The following is a 13,794-nucleotide window of genomic DNA, read 5'->3' as shown; positions in this document are numbered from 1 at the left end:
ATCCTGGTCCCTGCCGCCGCTCGGTGCCGCAGCCGGAGCCGTTTCCGCGGACTCTCGCACCTGCAGCGCGCCCCGCCCCGTTCCCGGTGCTGTAACCCCGGCTCAGCCCCATTGAAATCCCGCGGCCCTTCTCGGGGGGCGCAGCTCCGAGCTGCCTCACTGCCAGGCACCGCCGGCACCGCCCCCCCCAGCACAAACTGCTGCTGCTGCGATCACAGCAAAGCGCTGACTGCGCGCCCTTCTGTGTACGTGACTCAAACACCGGGTCCTGCTTCCCGCACCCAGCGCTGTGAGGAGCGCAGCGACCAGGGGCAAAGCCGCTGAGCTGCTGGTGCATCCTGCGCTTGTACCAAGGGGGCTTTGCAATAAACGGTCTGCAGCCAAACTGGGCGCACAAGGTCAGCACGGCCCGTCCTACAGCCCCAGCACGGCCGGGCAGAAACGGGCTGAGGGCAGCACTGAGATCCAGCACCGACGGACCCCACGGCACCGGGCTGAAGGGTCCCCACGTAACACCCAGAATCCAACAGTTTGCCATCCTCAGAATTAACTCACGTTTGAGAAGAACTTTATTTAAAATCATTGATTATACAGACTGCCCCCCCCCAGCGGCCGGTTACAAAACAGGAGCTCCCAGGAACAAGGAATGTCGTGTTGCACAGCCGGGTTCTGGGCCCGGGCTGCTTTACACCAATGATTCCAGATGGAAATACGACAACCAGCAAAGTCTGCTCCTTCCCAGCTAACACACGGGATTCATCGCTATAGAAACTCACTTCTATTACTACTAACGTAACCAGATTTTAAATGTCTTCTAAGAAACCTGAAAAAAAGAAATCTTCCTTCAGCAACCGCATGCAACAGCAGACCTAGTTCAGAGCACTTTCTTTACTGCAACAGACAGCAGGAGAGCCCCCCAGAGCCGAGGCCATGAGCGATAAGGAATGATCAATAGCAGCACTTTCATTCGTGATTTAGGTTACATTCTTCTATACAGGTAAGGAAGGTTTGGTTTCTGTTTTTCAGCACTACTAAGAAACTGCAATCAGTCATCCAGAGGGAGGCAGCTTAGCACTGGGTCCAGCGCTGGATGACACATCAAGGTGAAAGCGGGATTTTAAATACAATTAGAATATATATTGCGAGACATACTATGCTGTGCCGATGCTGCACACAGAAGCGGAGCTGTGGGCTGGGGGGGCAGTGCTGGTACCTGCACCAGGCCCTGACCCCACACGGCGTTTTACAACTGAAACCCACGGCTCCATGGGAGGTTTCTGGGCTGTACACGTGGTGCTGCCCAACGCCACGAGCAGCCGGGGAGCGTCTCCTCGGGGACAGTCAGTTTGTGGAGCCCCCACACCGGGCAGTGCTGGGGGGGGCTGCTGCCCGGACATGGCGGCTCGTGGGCAGGGAACGTGCCCCAGCTCTATACAAACAGGTGTTTGAGTGGGTCAGGGTGGGAGGCGCAGGGTGAGGTTATCTGCTGCGGTACGTGCCTGAGGGCCGATGCAGCGCCGCATGCTGCAGCCGTGCCCCCCACACCGTGAGCTGCACGGCGCCAGCAGCAGCACGTGGTGATGGTGTCTGAGCGCTGCCGAGATCCCGGCTCCAAACCGAACCGTCTCCAGCCGCACAGCGAATCACACGGAGCCGGGAGCGGAGCTCACAGCGGGAACCGGGCCCGGAACCCACGGCCAGCAGTCCGACACGTCACGTGAGCACGGAGGGTGCGTTGCTGAATAAGCAGGTCCACGATTGGGGCTCAACAACAGAACTTTATTGCTGTGTACATGGTGCTGCTCAAGGCACTGCGGCACGGCAGGGACATCGGAATGGCGGCGAAGGGCCTGGAATGCGGCGGGGGGCTCACATCCCCATACGGATGCTCTGGATGATCTGGAAGATGGCTGCAACACAACGGGGGTCAGCGGGGGGAGGGGGGGGCAGGGCTCACCGGGATCACGGGGCTCACGGTGCTCACCTGATCCACACACCACGAAGATGAACAGCGCCAGCAGCCACGGACCGACGGACGCCTTGTCCTCTGGGGCTGATCGCTGCGGGAACAGCAACGAGTCAGCACATACAGCACAGCACCGAGTCAGCACAGCACAGCACAGCACAGCACCGAGCACACACAGCACCGAGCACAGCACCGAGCAGCATGCAGCACAACACAGCACAGCATAACACAGCACCGAGCACACACAGCACCGAGCAGCATGCAGCACAGCACAGCACAGCACCACACACAGCACTGTCAGCACCACACAGCACAACACGGCACCGAGTCATTGATCATCACACACGGCACCAGGTCACACAGCACCGCGTCAGCACCGCGCGGCACCTCGACACGGGCCGCCCCCATCCCCGTCCGTCCCGCACCCACCGCCGTCTTGGCGACGTTCCCGCGCTGTGTGATGTTCTTGCTGTGCTTCTCGTTCGCCATCCGGATGCGCTGTTTCGCCACCATGTTGTTGCCGTTCCGTTCCGTGCCGGTTCCGCTCCGCTCCGTGCGCCGCGTCAGCACCGCGCGGCGCCGCCCGCCGGAAGTGCTCGCTCGAGGCGCCGCCCGCCGCCAACCCGCGGCGCCGGCGGGAACCGCTTCCGGGGCGGGCGGCGGAAGCGGCCTCTCCGCGTCACGTGACCGGCGGCGCCTCTCGCACCGCGCGACGTGTCGATCCCGGGGCCGGGCGCGAGGCCGCTCACCCGGAAGTGGAACGGCCGCCAACATGGCGCCGCCCGCGCCGCTGCTGGCAGGTGGGAACCGGGCCCGGCCGGGATGTGCGGGATCCTCCGTGTGCTGCGGGATCCCGCCGGGTGCTGAGCGCGGCGCGGCCTGCGGGAGGGACCGGGCGGGGGGCGCGGAGCCGAGCGGGGCGGGATGGGCTCCGAGCAGCGCGATGGGATGTGCCCTGTGCCGCCCGGTGCCGCCCGGTGCCGCCCTTTGCCGGCTGCTGTTGCCGTTCCATGTCCCCCCCTTCATCCCGCGGTTTGTTCCCGTGACGCCCCGTGTCCCAGCTGCCGGGGCCACAACGTTCCCTATAAGCTGAGAAGGAGCAATTCCAGCACGGAACTGAGCTCAGTCCGGCTCCGGGCAGTTCCTGACGCTGCGTGTGTCTGTGTGTGTGTGTGTGTGTCCGTGTCTGTGTGTTCCCTTCCAGTGCGGGGCTCCGAAGGGCTCTACATGCTGAACGGGCCGCCCAGCTTCACGGAGAGCACCGTGTTCCAGAGGTAACTAATGATTCATTGTCATTTAATGCCATTAAAGCACAGTGGCAGCCCCCGGCCCCTCGCACAGCACGAGTCGCTGTGTGCTGAGCTGGGAGGAGCCCGCAGGCAGCACGTCCCGCTCCTGCTCTGAGCTCTGCCTTTAAGGGGTTTTTAAAGTAAACGTAGATTCCAGGATTGAGGCAGGTGTCAATAAGTGAATGTGTCCGTACTGACGGCTGGTCACAAAGCGGCTTTGAAGGTTTTGTCTTTGCCTGGCTGGATGTTCCCAGTGAAAACGAACAGTTGGAACAGTTCAGTTGGGAAGGACCATGGCAGCTGTTATGGTGCATCTGCCCAGCTGCGCTCCTGTTACACAGTGTGATTCTGGACTAAACACAGACATCGCTGCGGTGCTTTAGTTCTTTAAATCCCTTTGGCTGTTGCATTGGAACACTAACATGCATTTCTTATTCCTTTAGGGACTTTGGGAAAAACTGCAAAGCTGTTGCTTTTAGCAAGGATGGCTCCCTCTTTGCCTGGTGCAACGGAGAAAAGTTGGTACATTTTATGATGCTGGTCAATTTATTTTAAGCAAATTGGATCAATTTTGCCGTATTTACCTTGTTTATGTGAAGGCTGTTGAAGTATTTGCTGTATTTGCTAAATATTAAATGAAGCACTTGCTGTTTTCTTCCTAGTTCTAATGCAGACGTTCCCCTGTGACCTGGGTCTGCTTTAGTTGTTCTGCTTGGTGGATTTTTCTTCCTATTTCCCAGTGTTTGGTTTTCTGGGATCGGTCCAAGTAGCAGAATCACAGAATCACAGAATTATTATTGGTAGCAGAACCATTGCTGCTGGCTGTTGTTTTCTCCTCCATGGTGGTATATTCTGAGAGTCAGTGAGTGCTGGGCTGCTGCTCAGCTGTGGAGGTGGAATATTTTTCACCGTGTTACAGAGTAATGTGAAAATGTGCTGTGTCAGACCTGAGCTGTTAACGAGGTTCCTACGCCTTCGTCCAGCATATTTTTATTCAGTTTGATCTTTAGCCTCTTCTGCGGCAGCAGGGATGGGTGGGATCTCAATGGCTGGAGAGTACCTTGCCTCTGACTCAAAGTGTCACAGATTGAAGTACAACACAGGCTTCGAGCAGTGCTTTCACATTGTTGGTTTCTGTTATGTTTGGGTGTCTGGTTTTAAAATCTGTTCCTTCAAAAATTTAATAAAAGCAGGAGCAGAAAACAGAGCTTCTGGTTTTGTACCACTGGGCACATCTGGGACAGAACCAGATACATGGGAAGTTACCTTGGCAGTTGGATCTTCTGAGCGTGTTTCATTGAAATACCATCTTTTGGTTCCAGAGTAAATATTGTTAACGTCACCAGTGCAGGATTACTGCGTTCCTTTGATCTTCCTAAGGCAGTTTGTCTTGAGTTCTCACCAAAGAATAACATTCTGGCAACGTGGCAGGCCTACTCAGGTGAGTGTTTACCTACTGCAAAGGAACGCAGGGTGAATGTGTATTTTAATTTCATTTAAATCCATTACTTGATTTGCCGTTGTGGCACATTCACTGGTTTAAGGAGCAACATAAAAAACAAATTCCTTGGTTACTGAAATGTATAGGAAAGGAGGAGAGGGGTGTCAGCTTCTTAAAGCATCTGGTATTGACCATTCTCACAGACATAAGTCAATGTGTGTGTATTAATTGTTGCTCTGTTGAGTAAATGGAATGTTCCCAATAAATGCTGCCTGATTTTGTGCAAATGGTACGTTTCAATAACATGCTGTTCAAGCAGTTTGTAACATGTAGATAAATCATAGGTTGTCTCAAAGTAATTACATCCCCCTCTGGGCACAGATAACATAAACATTTCTTCTCTCCTCTACCTCTGTGTGGAGTTTGTTCCTGATTCAGATAAGCCACAGCCTTATTGAAGTGTGTTTGGTGTAAATGCTTCCTTTAGTGCAGGGGTTGACCGTAAGGTAAGGGTGTGGGGTGTGCTGTGCCATGTGATGCTGGCTGTGGGCTCGTGGAGGTTTGTTAGGAGGTGTTTAAAACAATGCCCCGAGGTCAGTGTTAATAGTCTGATGATGGAATCCCTGCTCTTCTGAATGTTAGTTCCTTCTGCAGGCTGAAAGTCTGGAAGGTTCTATCAGGTAAAGCAATTCACATTCTAGAGTTTAGGATGGCAGGAAGTGGAATGTTTATTGTAAAGTTTGGTTGCTCGTAGAGTCACAAGTTCAGACATCCTGGTTCAAACAGGTTTAATCCCAGGTGACCACTGCTTCAATGCCTTGTTTCTGTTGCAGCTGCCAAAGATGGCACAGCAGGGGCACCCAACCTGCAGCTTCATGATGTAAAAACTGGGAAGTGTTTGAAGTCTTTCATCCAGAAAAAGATGCAAAACTGGTGAGTAACATTTCTAGGTGTTAACTGCTTGCAAAATTGGATATGGCAAATAAGTACAACTTGTAGTGTTGTGTTGGCTTTCAGAGTGTTCCCTACTGCTTGCTGAAAGCAAGTAACTGTTTGTAAGTATTTCTTGCTCGATTCCTATTGTTCATTCCTTAGTGTAAATCCTTCGTCTTTTTGCACCAGATTGAAGTATGGTGAGACAGTGTTGTTTATCTGTGTGAAGTGTATTGTGCTTGAACTTGTTTGGCTTTAAAAATGGAGGAGAAAGATATCAGGGATTGCTAAAGATGAGTATTGTTTGCTATTTATTTACTTTTACTTATTATTATTTGAATGTAGGTGTCCCTGCTGGGCAGACGATGAGAGCATTTGTGCCCGGAATGTGAACAATGAAGTGCACTTCTTTGAAAACAACAACTTCAGTAAGCAAGTATTTCTAGGAATGTCATTATGTTCTATATAGGCCTCTTTTTTTTCCCCCCTACTTCTTTCTCGTCTGCTGCATTGCTTCCTTTTTTGTTGGTGTTACTTCTTTACTTAAGAGCTGTCAAGGTGTAATTCCTACGAGTTGTTATGTGAATGAGCAGCGTTCAGTGCAGAACAGCCTTTGTGAAAGCCTCCAGTCGGGAGTCAGACAGTAAAGCTGTGAGTGGAGGATCCCTGACTGTAATGGTGTGTGTTATCTGGATGCGATGCTGCCTCCTCTGAAGGCAGCACAGCTAAGATGAAGAATGCTGCTTGCTTAAGACACAGGCTGTGTGCAAGTAGGGTTAAGAAGCTTGCATGCTGTTTAAACTTCTACTAGATTTCAAAGCTAGGCTTGGTTTGGGTTGTTTTTATAAACAAAACTAGTCAGGGAAGGTAATGATTGTCAGTCTTCATGTCAAACCTTATTACCCACGATACAGACTCATGAGAAAGTATAGCTGAGTATTCTGGGCTGCTCTTTGATGTCATCACACCTGTAATTTCTTGGGTTTGTTTTCTTTTTTTTTGCAGATGTAATTGCAAATAAACTCCATTTGCAAAAGGTTAATGATTTTGTGCTATCACCAGGAGAACAGCCTACCAAGGTACTTCTGCTCTTTGATTCCAATTACTTACATGGTTTCTCTTCAAACATCACTGTTATTTGGGTGTGCTGTACTGGTAGTGAATAGACCTTGTGCTACCAGGAATATCATCTGCAGTAAAAACCTCAATGCTTTGTTTTAGGTTGCTGTGTACGTTCCAGGCAGTAAAGGTGCACCATCATTTGTTAGGCTCTATCAGTATCCCAACTTCGGTGGCCCTCAGTCTGCACTGGCCAATAAGAGTTTCTTTAAAGCGGACAAGGTGACAATGCTATGGAACAAAAAAGGTATTTAATCACTGTGAGTTTTACATCTATTTTTTGTGTGTAGTTAAATACTGAAGATAGTAATGGCTGCCAGCACAATGTTAAGGTTGCAGTTCTGCATACCATGCAGCGCTCACAGCTTTTCCATGGTGACTTCTGTGGTTTGTTTGTTTTTCCCCCTTGTTGTATCATAATTCAGAGTATTTTATGCACTGGAAAGTTCAGGAATTGAGTTGCAAATTCAAATTGAATTTTGCATTCTGTAGTAACACATTCAAGCTGTAAACAGAAGTTTATGCATTGGTATAATATTTATACTCTGTAAAGTTGTGGATACACAGACATACCATGATTGGGATGAGTAGCACAGTCCTCTGCACGCTCGGCTGTTTGTGAGCAATGAGCTGATTCAGAGCAACACTGATGATCAGTGTTTAATGATCAGAATGCCTTGTTTCTGTCTTAGATGAAAAGCTCTGTTGCTGCTACTGAACATCTTTTTTTTAATGTCTTTGAAATCATGTTCATTTTCTTACAATTCAGCAGCAATTCAGCTTATAGTCGCCTCAGACAGGAAGATCTTAGTTTGATTTTGATTAATGTTCAGGGGGAGTTTGAGGAGAGACTGATAACAGCACTGACGTGCAGGCAACTAATCATAAAACTCAGCGTCAGACTAATTCTCTTTGTGTATGGTAGCTCATGAAATAGCTTATGTAATATTCAGTGACTGTACTGAAATAACTGTGTGTGTTCTGGCAGCCACTGCTGTGCTGGTCATAGCCAGCACCGACGTGGACAAAACAGGTGCTTCATACTATGGAGAGCAAACCCTGCACTACATTGCAACTAACGGTGAAAGTGCCATTGTACAACTACGTGAGTAGCTCTCAGGTGTTCCTCATTGTGGTGTAGCTCTCAATAGTGGGAACTGCTGCTTCACCAGCTTTTACTAGTTAAAATATGCTAATAATTTTCTTGAGAGACTGTACAGGAGCAGGACTGCCTTTGTTTGACAAGGGAAGATCTGAACAATGGAGCTTAATGTTTGAGAATCTGAGATATTACAAAATTGAATTGTTCCAGGTAGGGGTTTAGACATGAGATCGATTGTTACTCAAAGATTTGGAGAGCAATTTTTTAAAGTATATTGGAAAATGGAGGTTCTGCATCTTGTGTAGTAAAACAAAAGTAATTCTGTGATATAAAAATGATGCAGTGGGGAGGAGCAAGGAGACATTCTTCATTTCAGTGTTTCATTTGAACTGAAAGTATGTTTGTTAATCTCCTGTGTGGTGTTTTTTCATTATCTGGCTGCTTTTGAGGCCCAGTTTGGAAGGTTTTAAAAGGGAAAGCACACAGGGAGTGCAGTTGCAGGGCTGAAAGATAATGAGGTTCCTAAAGATAATGAGGCTTCAGGATAACAAGAGTGAACCAGTTTGATATTTTGAGTCAATGTTCCAAGTTAAGGATGACCTTCGGAGCATGTGGCACTTACCTGAGCTGTAGGTAAGGGCCCTGCATACCTCATATGAATCGCAATCATGAATCCATTGTTTTTCAAATCTCTTCGTGTTCTAACTCCCAGAATAGCTTCCAGCAGTATCGTGTTCTCATGAATATCTGTAAAACCGTGGGAGTTTTTTTTGTCCTCTCCTACTTTAAAATCTGTCAAAAGAATTACCGCACATGACCATGGTGCAGAGGTAACCTAAGTCGATACTTCAAGCTCTGGAAGCTGAGCCACGTAGTATTTCTTGAAGTAAAAGAAGAGAAACTAGTATCCAGCTGGTATAAAACTCCTGTTTTTGCAGGTGTCCAGTGGGACAGTTTGAGAAGGTCCTGAGATAACATACTTGAATAACAAGGAATAAAAGGAATTTTTAACTTGAAAAAGTATGCTTACTGATAAAGTGCCGGTACTGACCCTGCAGAGGTAACTAGGAATGGTTGCAGTTATTGTTGCAAACCTTAATGAAAATTATGAGAACTTAATGTTGTTTGTTTCTACCGCTGCTGTTAGCGTAACTCATTTTCAGTCAGTAATTAAATTATAGGACTTTAGTGAAGCGTGAAGATAAGAACCATCGATAGCTTTTCAGTACAAGTGAAAATGAGACCATCTCGTAACAATGGCTGCATGTTTTCCTTTTCCTTTAGCAAAAAATGGTCCTATTTATGATGTTGTTTGGAACCCCAATTCTGTCGAGTTTTGTGCTGTGTATGGTTTTATGCCTGCCAAAGCAACAGTTTTTAATCTGAAATGTGACCCTGTGTTTGATTTTGGAACTGGTCCTCGCAATGCTGCCTACTACAGCCCCCACGGACACATCCTGGTACTAGCAGGATTTGGAAATCTCAGGGGACAGATGGAAGTATGGGACATTAAAAACTACAAACTCATTTCCAAACCGGTCGCCTCCGATTCCACCTATTTTGCCTGGTGCCCTGATGGGGAGCATATTGTAACAGCTACGTGCGCTCCCCGGCTGCGAGTCAGCAATGGGTATAAGATATGGCACTACACCGGCTCTGTTTTACACAACTATGAAGTTCCATCGAATGAGGAAATGTGGCAAGTGTCCTGGCAGCCGTTTTTGGATGGAGTGTTCCCAGTGAAAGCAGTGAAATACCAGGCGGTCCCGAGTGAATTGCCGAGTGCAGAGCCCAAACCTGCGCAAGCGTATAGACCTCCGGCCTTGAGAAACAAACCTGTAACAAGTTCCAAGCTCGTAAGTGGATCGTTTCATGTGTGCTCTGAACTGCTGTGTTCATTGTTTTGCCCATTTTTGGGAGGTTGGCCTCAAATATGTATACATTTTTAATGAGACGTTAGAAGGGTAACCAGACTGACAGGAATGTTATGGGGCATGTTTATAGGTTTTCTTGATACTCCTCTTTGACTGTTGCTTTGCTCCCTGTTTGAGAGAATTTATTCTAGAACAATAAATTTCTGGGGAGGGCAGAAGGCAAAAGATGAAACAATCACCCTTCCCTCACCCCCAGAAAAACCTACCTGAATAGCAACAGCAAAACTAACCCAGCAACCCAGTTTTCTTATCATATGATTTTCTGTATCGTGCAGCATGAGGACGAGCCACCTCAGAATATGAAACCACAGTCAGGAAGCGGTGAAAAGCCAATGTCTAAAACAGCTCTGAAAAATCAAAAGAAACATGAAGCAAAGAAAGCTGCTAAACAGGTACAGCAAAAACTGTTCTTTCCAGGATAACGTTAAGTCAGTTTTCAAACTGACACTGATCAGACCTGGAGTAGTGATATTAGATGCACTGAAAGCCATCTGCTGATTTTGGGTGAGTGCTCTTCTGGGATGGGTGGTCTGTTCCAATTCCACGAAGGCAGATGTAAGAAGATGACTTAATGACAGCTGTGACCAGTTGCTGTTAATGTTGATCTTAACATTAGTTTCATTTACATAATTGTGCATTTTCACCTTCTGGCAATCCACGAGGTTCTGTCCAGACTGGGAAGGTGAGAATGGCCTTGCTCTGCAGGCCAGGCCTATGGTGGGTTACCAGGGCAGACCAGAGAGCTCCATTCTCCTGTTTCACTCCTTTGTTTGCTAGTCTTCAGCTAAGCAGATAAAAACCAACTGCAATTTTTATACGAAGTTCTGAATTAACATAAAAGGTTGGGTTTTATGTTTCTTACACCACTTTAGAACTCTGTCTTCAGAGATAATGACTCAGCAGTCTATAAATTGTTTGTCACATCACCCTTACTGACGTTTTCTCATGCTGTGTATGGTTCTCTTCAGGAAATAGAAGTTAAATAGGAAACAATGTGAGTGATATTCCGACAAGAGCCATTACCTCCTTAATATGTAGCACAAAACATCACAGCAAGTCACTTACAAATTTTGGAGAATGGTAGCAAATCAGAGAAGGAAGAAATATTAAATAGATCAATTCAGATGATTGAAAAGATTCATCAGGTTCGTTGTAATCTGGAGATAGTGTGATTGATTGGTATTATTTCTTTAATCTTACAGGAGGCCAAAGCTGACTGTGGTCAGGAATCCACGCAGTCCTCAGCATCACAGAATACACCACGAAGTGCTGTGCCTGTTGTGACATCAGGAGATCCTGAAACTGACAAGAAAATAAAGAATTTAAAAAAGGTAACGGGGCCTTATTTTATTTTCTGAGCAACGTATTTCTCTAAGAGATGGTCTTTAAGATTTAGTCTGTAATGTGACTTGAGCTCAGTAGGATCACATTTACATAGATGGTGATTTGCTGAATTTGACAACCAACTTCCTTTGCTTTTCCATCTTGTGAAACGGTAGAAGTCATCATTTGCTGTGTCTCCTAAAGCTCTTGTCAGCCTAGGCAGTAAAAAAGCTGCTCAGAAGTGCATGGAAGAGCATTCCAGTATGTTGTTGTGAATATTGCTGCATGTGCAACGGGATCCTCACAGCTGAGAAGAAAGAATGTAGCTTAACTGTGGTTATTCTTAAAAAGGTCCTGTGTGAAGTTCCTGTTCTCGATCTGCTTTCACCAGCCCCAAATGGAACCTGCTTTGATTCAAAGGGTTTCATGTTTTGAGCATACTTCTGAGTGTAATTAAATCTTGCATCTGAGAAGGAAACTATGCTACATGGTTTTGAATTTCTTCCCTAAGCTCAGAGTGGTGGGAGCGCAGGGTTCACTGCCAGTCTTGGAAATTCTCGGATTTAAATAATTTCAGATTGGAAGTTGCTCTATTCAGGCTAGGGAATCTTCTCTGTTCCTGTAAGATCCATCAGAGGTTTTCCCTCTTGGCTGCCTCCCGCTTTTCATGCTTCAGCCTTCTCAGGAGAATGTGTAGTAAAGAGGGAAAGTGTTGGAGGAGCTGCTTCTGGAAATGGATTTGGCCCTTCAGTCGGATGGTGTGTGGTGTCGTTCAGAAACAGGCACTCCTGTTCTTTAAGGGGCATTAAACAGGCATTCCTGTTCTTTAAGTTGTCTTGTTCTTGGGGGAAAAAAAATCACTTATTAGTGGGATGTTGTGGACTGAGCATCTGGAGGTGCTTCAAGGAGATGTGCCTTCCATGCTGAGATCAGCCTCCTGGTCAATCTAGCAATTGCACGTGCAGAAACTTGTGTGACTGTATTTCTGTTTTGGCTTACCTGTGTCCTTGTTTGTTTGTTGACAGAAACTAAAGGCAATCGAGCAGCTGAAGGAGCAGGCAGCTGCTGGCAAACAGCTGGAGAAAAATCAGGTACTGTTAATGTTTGTACAGTTCGCTTCTTGTTTTTTGCCCCATGTTTGCTGTGTAGCTCTTTGTGATGATTCTGCTCACGTTTTGTAAGATTTTGACCTGTTGCATCCTTTTAAATTCAAAATCAGAGACACAGAGTTCCCAGCAGCGAGCGTTCAGCAGAGCACACTGAGCACACTGAGCACACTGAGCACACTGGGCACACTGAGCACACTGAGCACACAGAGCACACTGAGCACTCTGAGCACACTGAGCACACTGAGCACACTGAGCACACTGAGCACACTGAGCACACTGGGCACACTGAGCACACAGAGCACTCTGAGCACACAGAGCACACTGAGCACACAGAGCACACTGAGCACTCTGAGCACACTGAGCACACAGAGCACACAGAGCACACAGAGCACACAGAGCACACTGAGCACACAGAGCACACTGAGCACACAGAGCACACAGAGCACTCTGAGCACACTGAGCACACTGAGCACTCTGAGCACACAGAGCACTCTGGGCACACTGGGCACACTGGGCACACTGAGCACACCTGCTGCTCATTTCGTTGGCACTCCTGTCTGTGTTTCCTGTCTTTGTTTCTGTCCACCCCCCGCCCCCCAAATGAGGTGATCCCTGCATTCATCATGTGGCTGTAACCTCAACTTCTGTGTGTTACGTAGAATACTGTGCACTGTGACACAGAGTGCTAATGGAGTGGCAATAAGAGTGTAATGAATAATAATAATGAAATTAGGCTGGATCTTGGTCTTACAGTGACCTTGTCTGCAAAAACCATGGAGTTGCTTGAGCTTGTGGTATGTGACTAATGGTGCTTTAAACAACTGGAAAAGGAGTTGGTCCGCAGGAAGAACATGTGAAGTGAAATCCTGCATCTTCAGACAGAAAATACATGCAGTTTGGTGTGTAAAGCACAGACTGCTCTGTGATAAGGCTGTTTGCTCCTGGGTATATTATGAGTCTCGTTTGTCTCTCCCATTCTTTGTGAGTTAATCTGTACAGCTGTGTTGGACAATGTGATGGTAGTACAATGCATTAAAGTCAGCTGTGTTCCCAGCTGGGCTTCAGCTACGAAGAGAGCCGATAGATGTGGAAGGGAGCCGATAGATGTGGAAGGGAGCCGATAGATGTGGAAGGGAGCCAATATATGTGCTCTGTGACTTGCTGTGATGACCCGCTGACGGGCAGGGAGCGGTGCAGCACCTTCACAGCTGCTGCTGCTTTGGTTTCCTGTCTGTCCAGCCGTTGCAGTTGTGCGTTTCCTTCCAGCTGGAGAAGATTCAGAAGGAAAGTGCTCTGCTGCAGGAGCTGGAGGACTTGGAGCTGGGGCTGTGAGACCCCACGGAGCCCAGAGCGCTGCTGGCACAGCTCACCCTGCGTGCGGCGCACAGCGACCGGCACCGCGAGCAGGTGGGGCCGGGACCGGAGCTGCAGTTGCTGCGCGGTTCAGGCGCTGTGGGGCGAGCAGTGAGTGCACGCAGCGCTGCGGGGAGCAGAGCCGGCCTGGCCCAGCTGTGCGCGGTTTGAAGCTGCTCGTTGCCGGTGGCTGTAGATAAGAATAAAGAGCATTTAATAGAAGAA

General features: G+C 48.0%; 2 protein-coding genes across 2 annotated transcripts; one reads left to right on the top strand and one right to left on the bottom strand.

The window, feature by feature from the left end:
- Positions 1 to 551: 551 nt before the first annotated feature.
- SERP1 (stress associated endoplasmic reticulum protein 1) lies at positions 552 to 2,575 on the bottom strand. The gene is made up of 3 exons (XM_015872143.1): positions 2,396 to 2,575; positions 1,985 to 2,060; positions 552 to 1,910 (listed from the first exon to the last, which is right to left on the bottom strand). The coding sequence occupies exons 1-3, from the start codon at positions 2,477 to 2,479 to the stop codon at positions 1,870 to 1,872; spliced, it is 201 nt and encodes a 66-aa protein (XP_015727629.1). The 5' UTR covers positions 2,480 to 2,575; the 3' UTR covers positions 552 to 1,869.
- A 58-nt stretch (positions 2,576 to 2,633) lies between these two features.
- Positions 2,634 to 13,791, top strand: EIF2A (eukaryotic translation initiation factor 2A). Its single transcript, XM_015872136.2, has 14 exons — positions 2,634 to 2,766; positions 3,171 to 3,240; positions 3,699 to 3,773; positions 4,578 to 4,696; positions 5,530 to 5,629; positions 5,975 to 6,057; positions 6,635 to 6,708; positions 6,851 to 6,995; positions 7,737 to 7,853; positions 9,135 to 9,706; positions 10,060 to 10,176; positions 10,987 to 11,115; positions 12,133 to 12,198; positions 13,483 to 13,791. The coding sequence occupies exons 1-14, from the start codon at positions 2,739 to 2,741 to the stop codon at positions 13,546 to 13,548; spliced, it is 1,761 nt and encodes a 586-aa protein (XP_015727622.1). The 5' UTR covers positions 2,634 to 2,738; the 3' UTR covers positions 13,549 to 13,791.
- The last annotated feature ends 3 nt before the right edge of the window (positions 13,792 to 13,794 follow it).

This window comes from Coturnix japonica, chromosome 9 (genome assembly GCF_001577835.2).
Source record: "Coturnix japonica isolate 7356 chromosome 9, Coturnix japonica 2.1, whole genome shotgun sequence".
NCBI lineage: Eukaryota > Metazoa > Chordata > Aves > Galliformes > Phasianidae > Coturnix > Coturnix japonica.
This window is presented reverse-complemented; position numbering and strand designations above follow the sequence as displayed.

Coding starts and splice junctions, on each gene's coding strand:
- SERP1 (XM_015872143.1), bottom strand. CDS start 2,479: ATGGTGGCGAAACAGCGCATCCGGATGGCGAACGAGAAGCACAGCAAG. Junction 2,061..2,395: donor GGAACGTCGCCAAGACGGCG/GTGGGTGCGGGA, acceptor CTGTTCCCGCAG/CGATCAGCCCCAGAGGACAA. Junction 1,911..1,984: donor CTTCGTGGTGTGTGGATCAG/GTGAGCACCGTG, acceptor GTTGTGTTGCAG/CCATCTTCCAGATCATCCAG.
- EIF2A (XM_015872136.2), top strand. CDS start 2,739: ATGGCGCCGCCCGCGCCGCTGCTGGCAG. Junction 9,707..10,059: donor CTGTAACAAGTTCCAAGCTC/GTAAGTGGATCG, acceptor TGTATCGTGCAG/CATGAGGACGAGCCACCTCA. Junction 10,177..10,986: donor CAAAGAAAGCTGCTAAACAG/GTACAGCAAAAA, acceptor TTAATCTTACAG/GAGGCCAAAGCTGACTGTGG.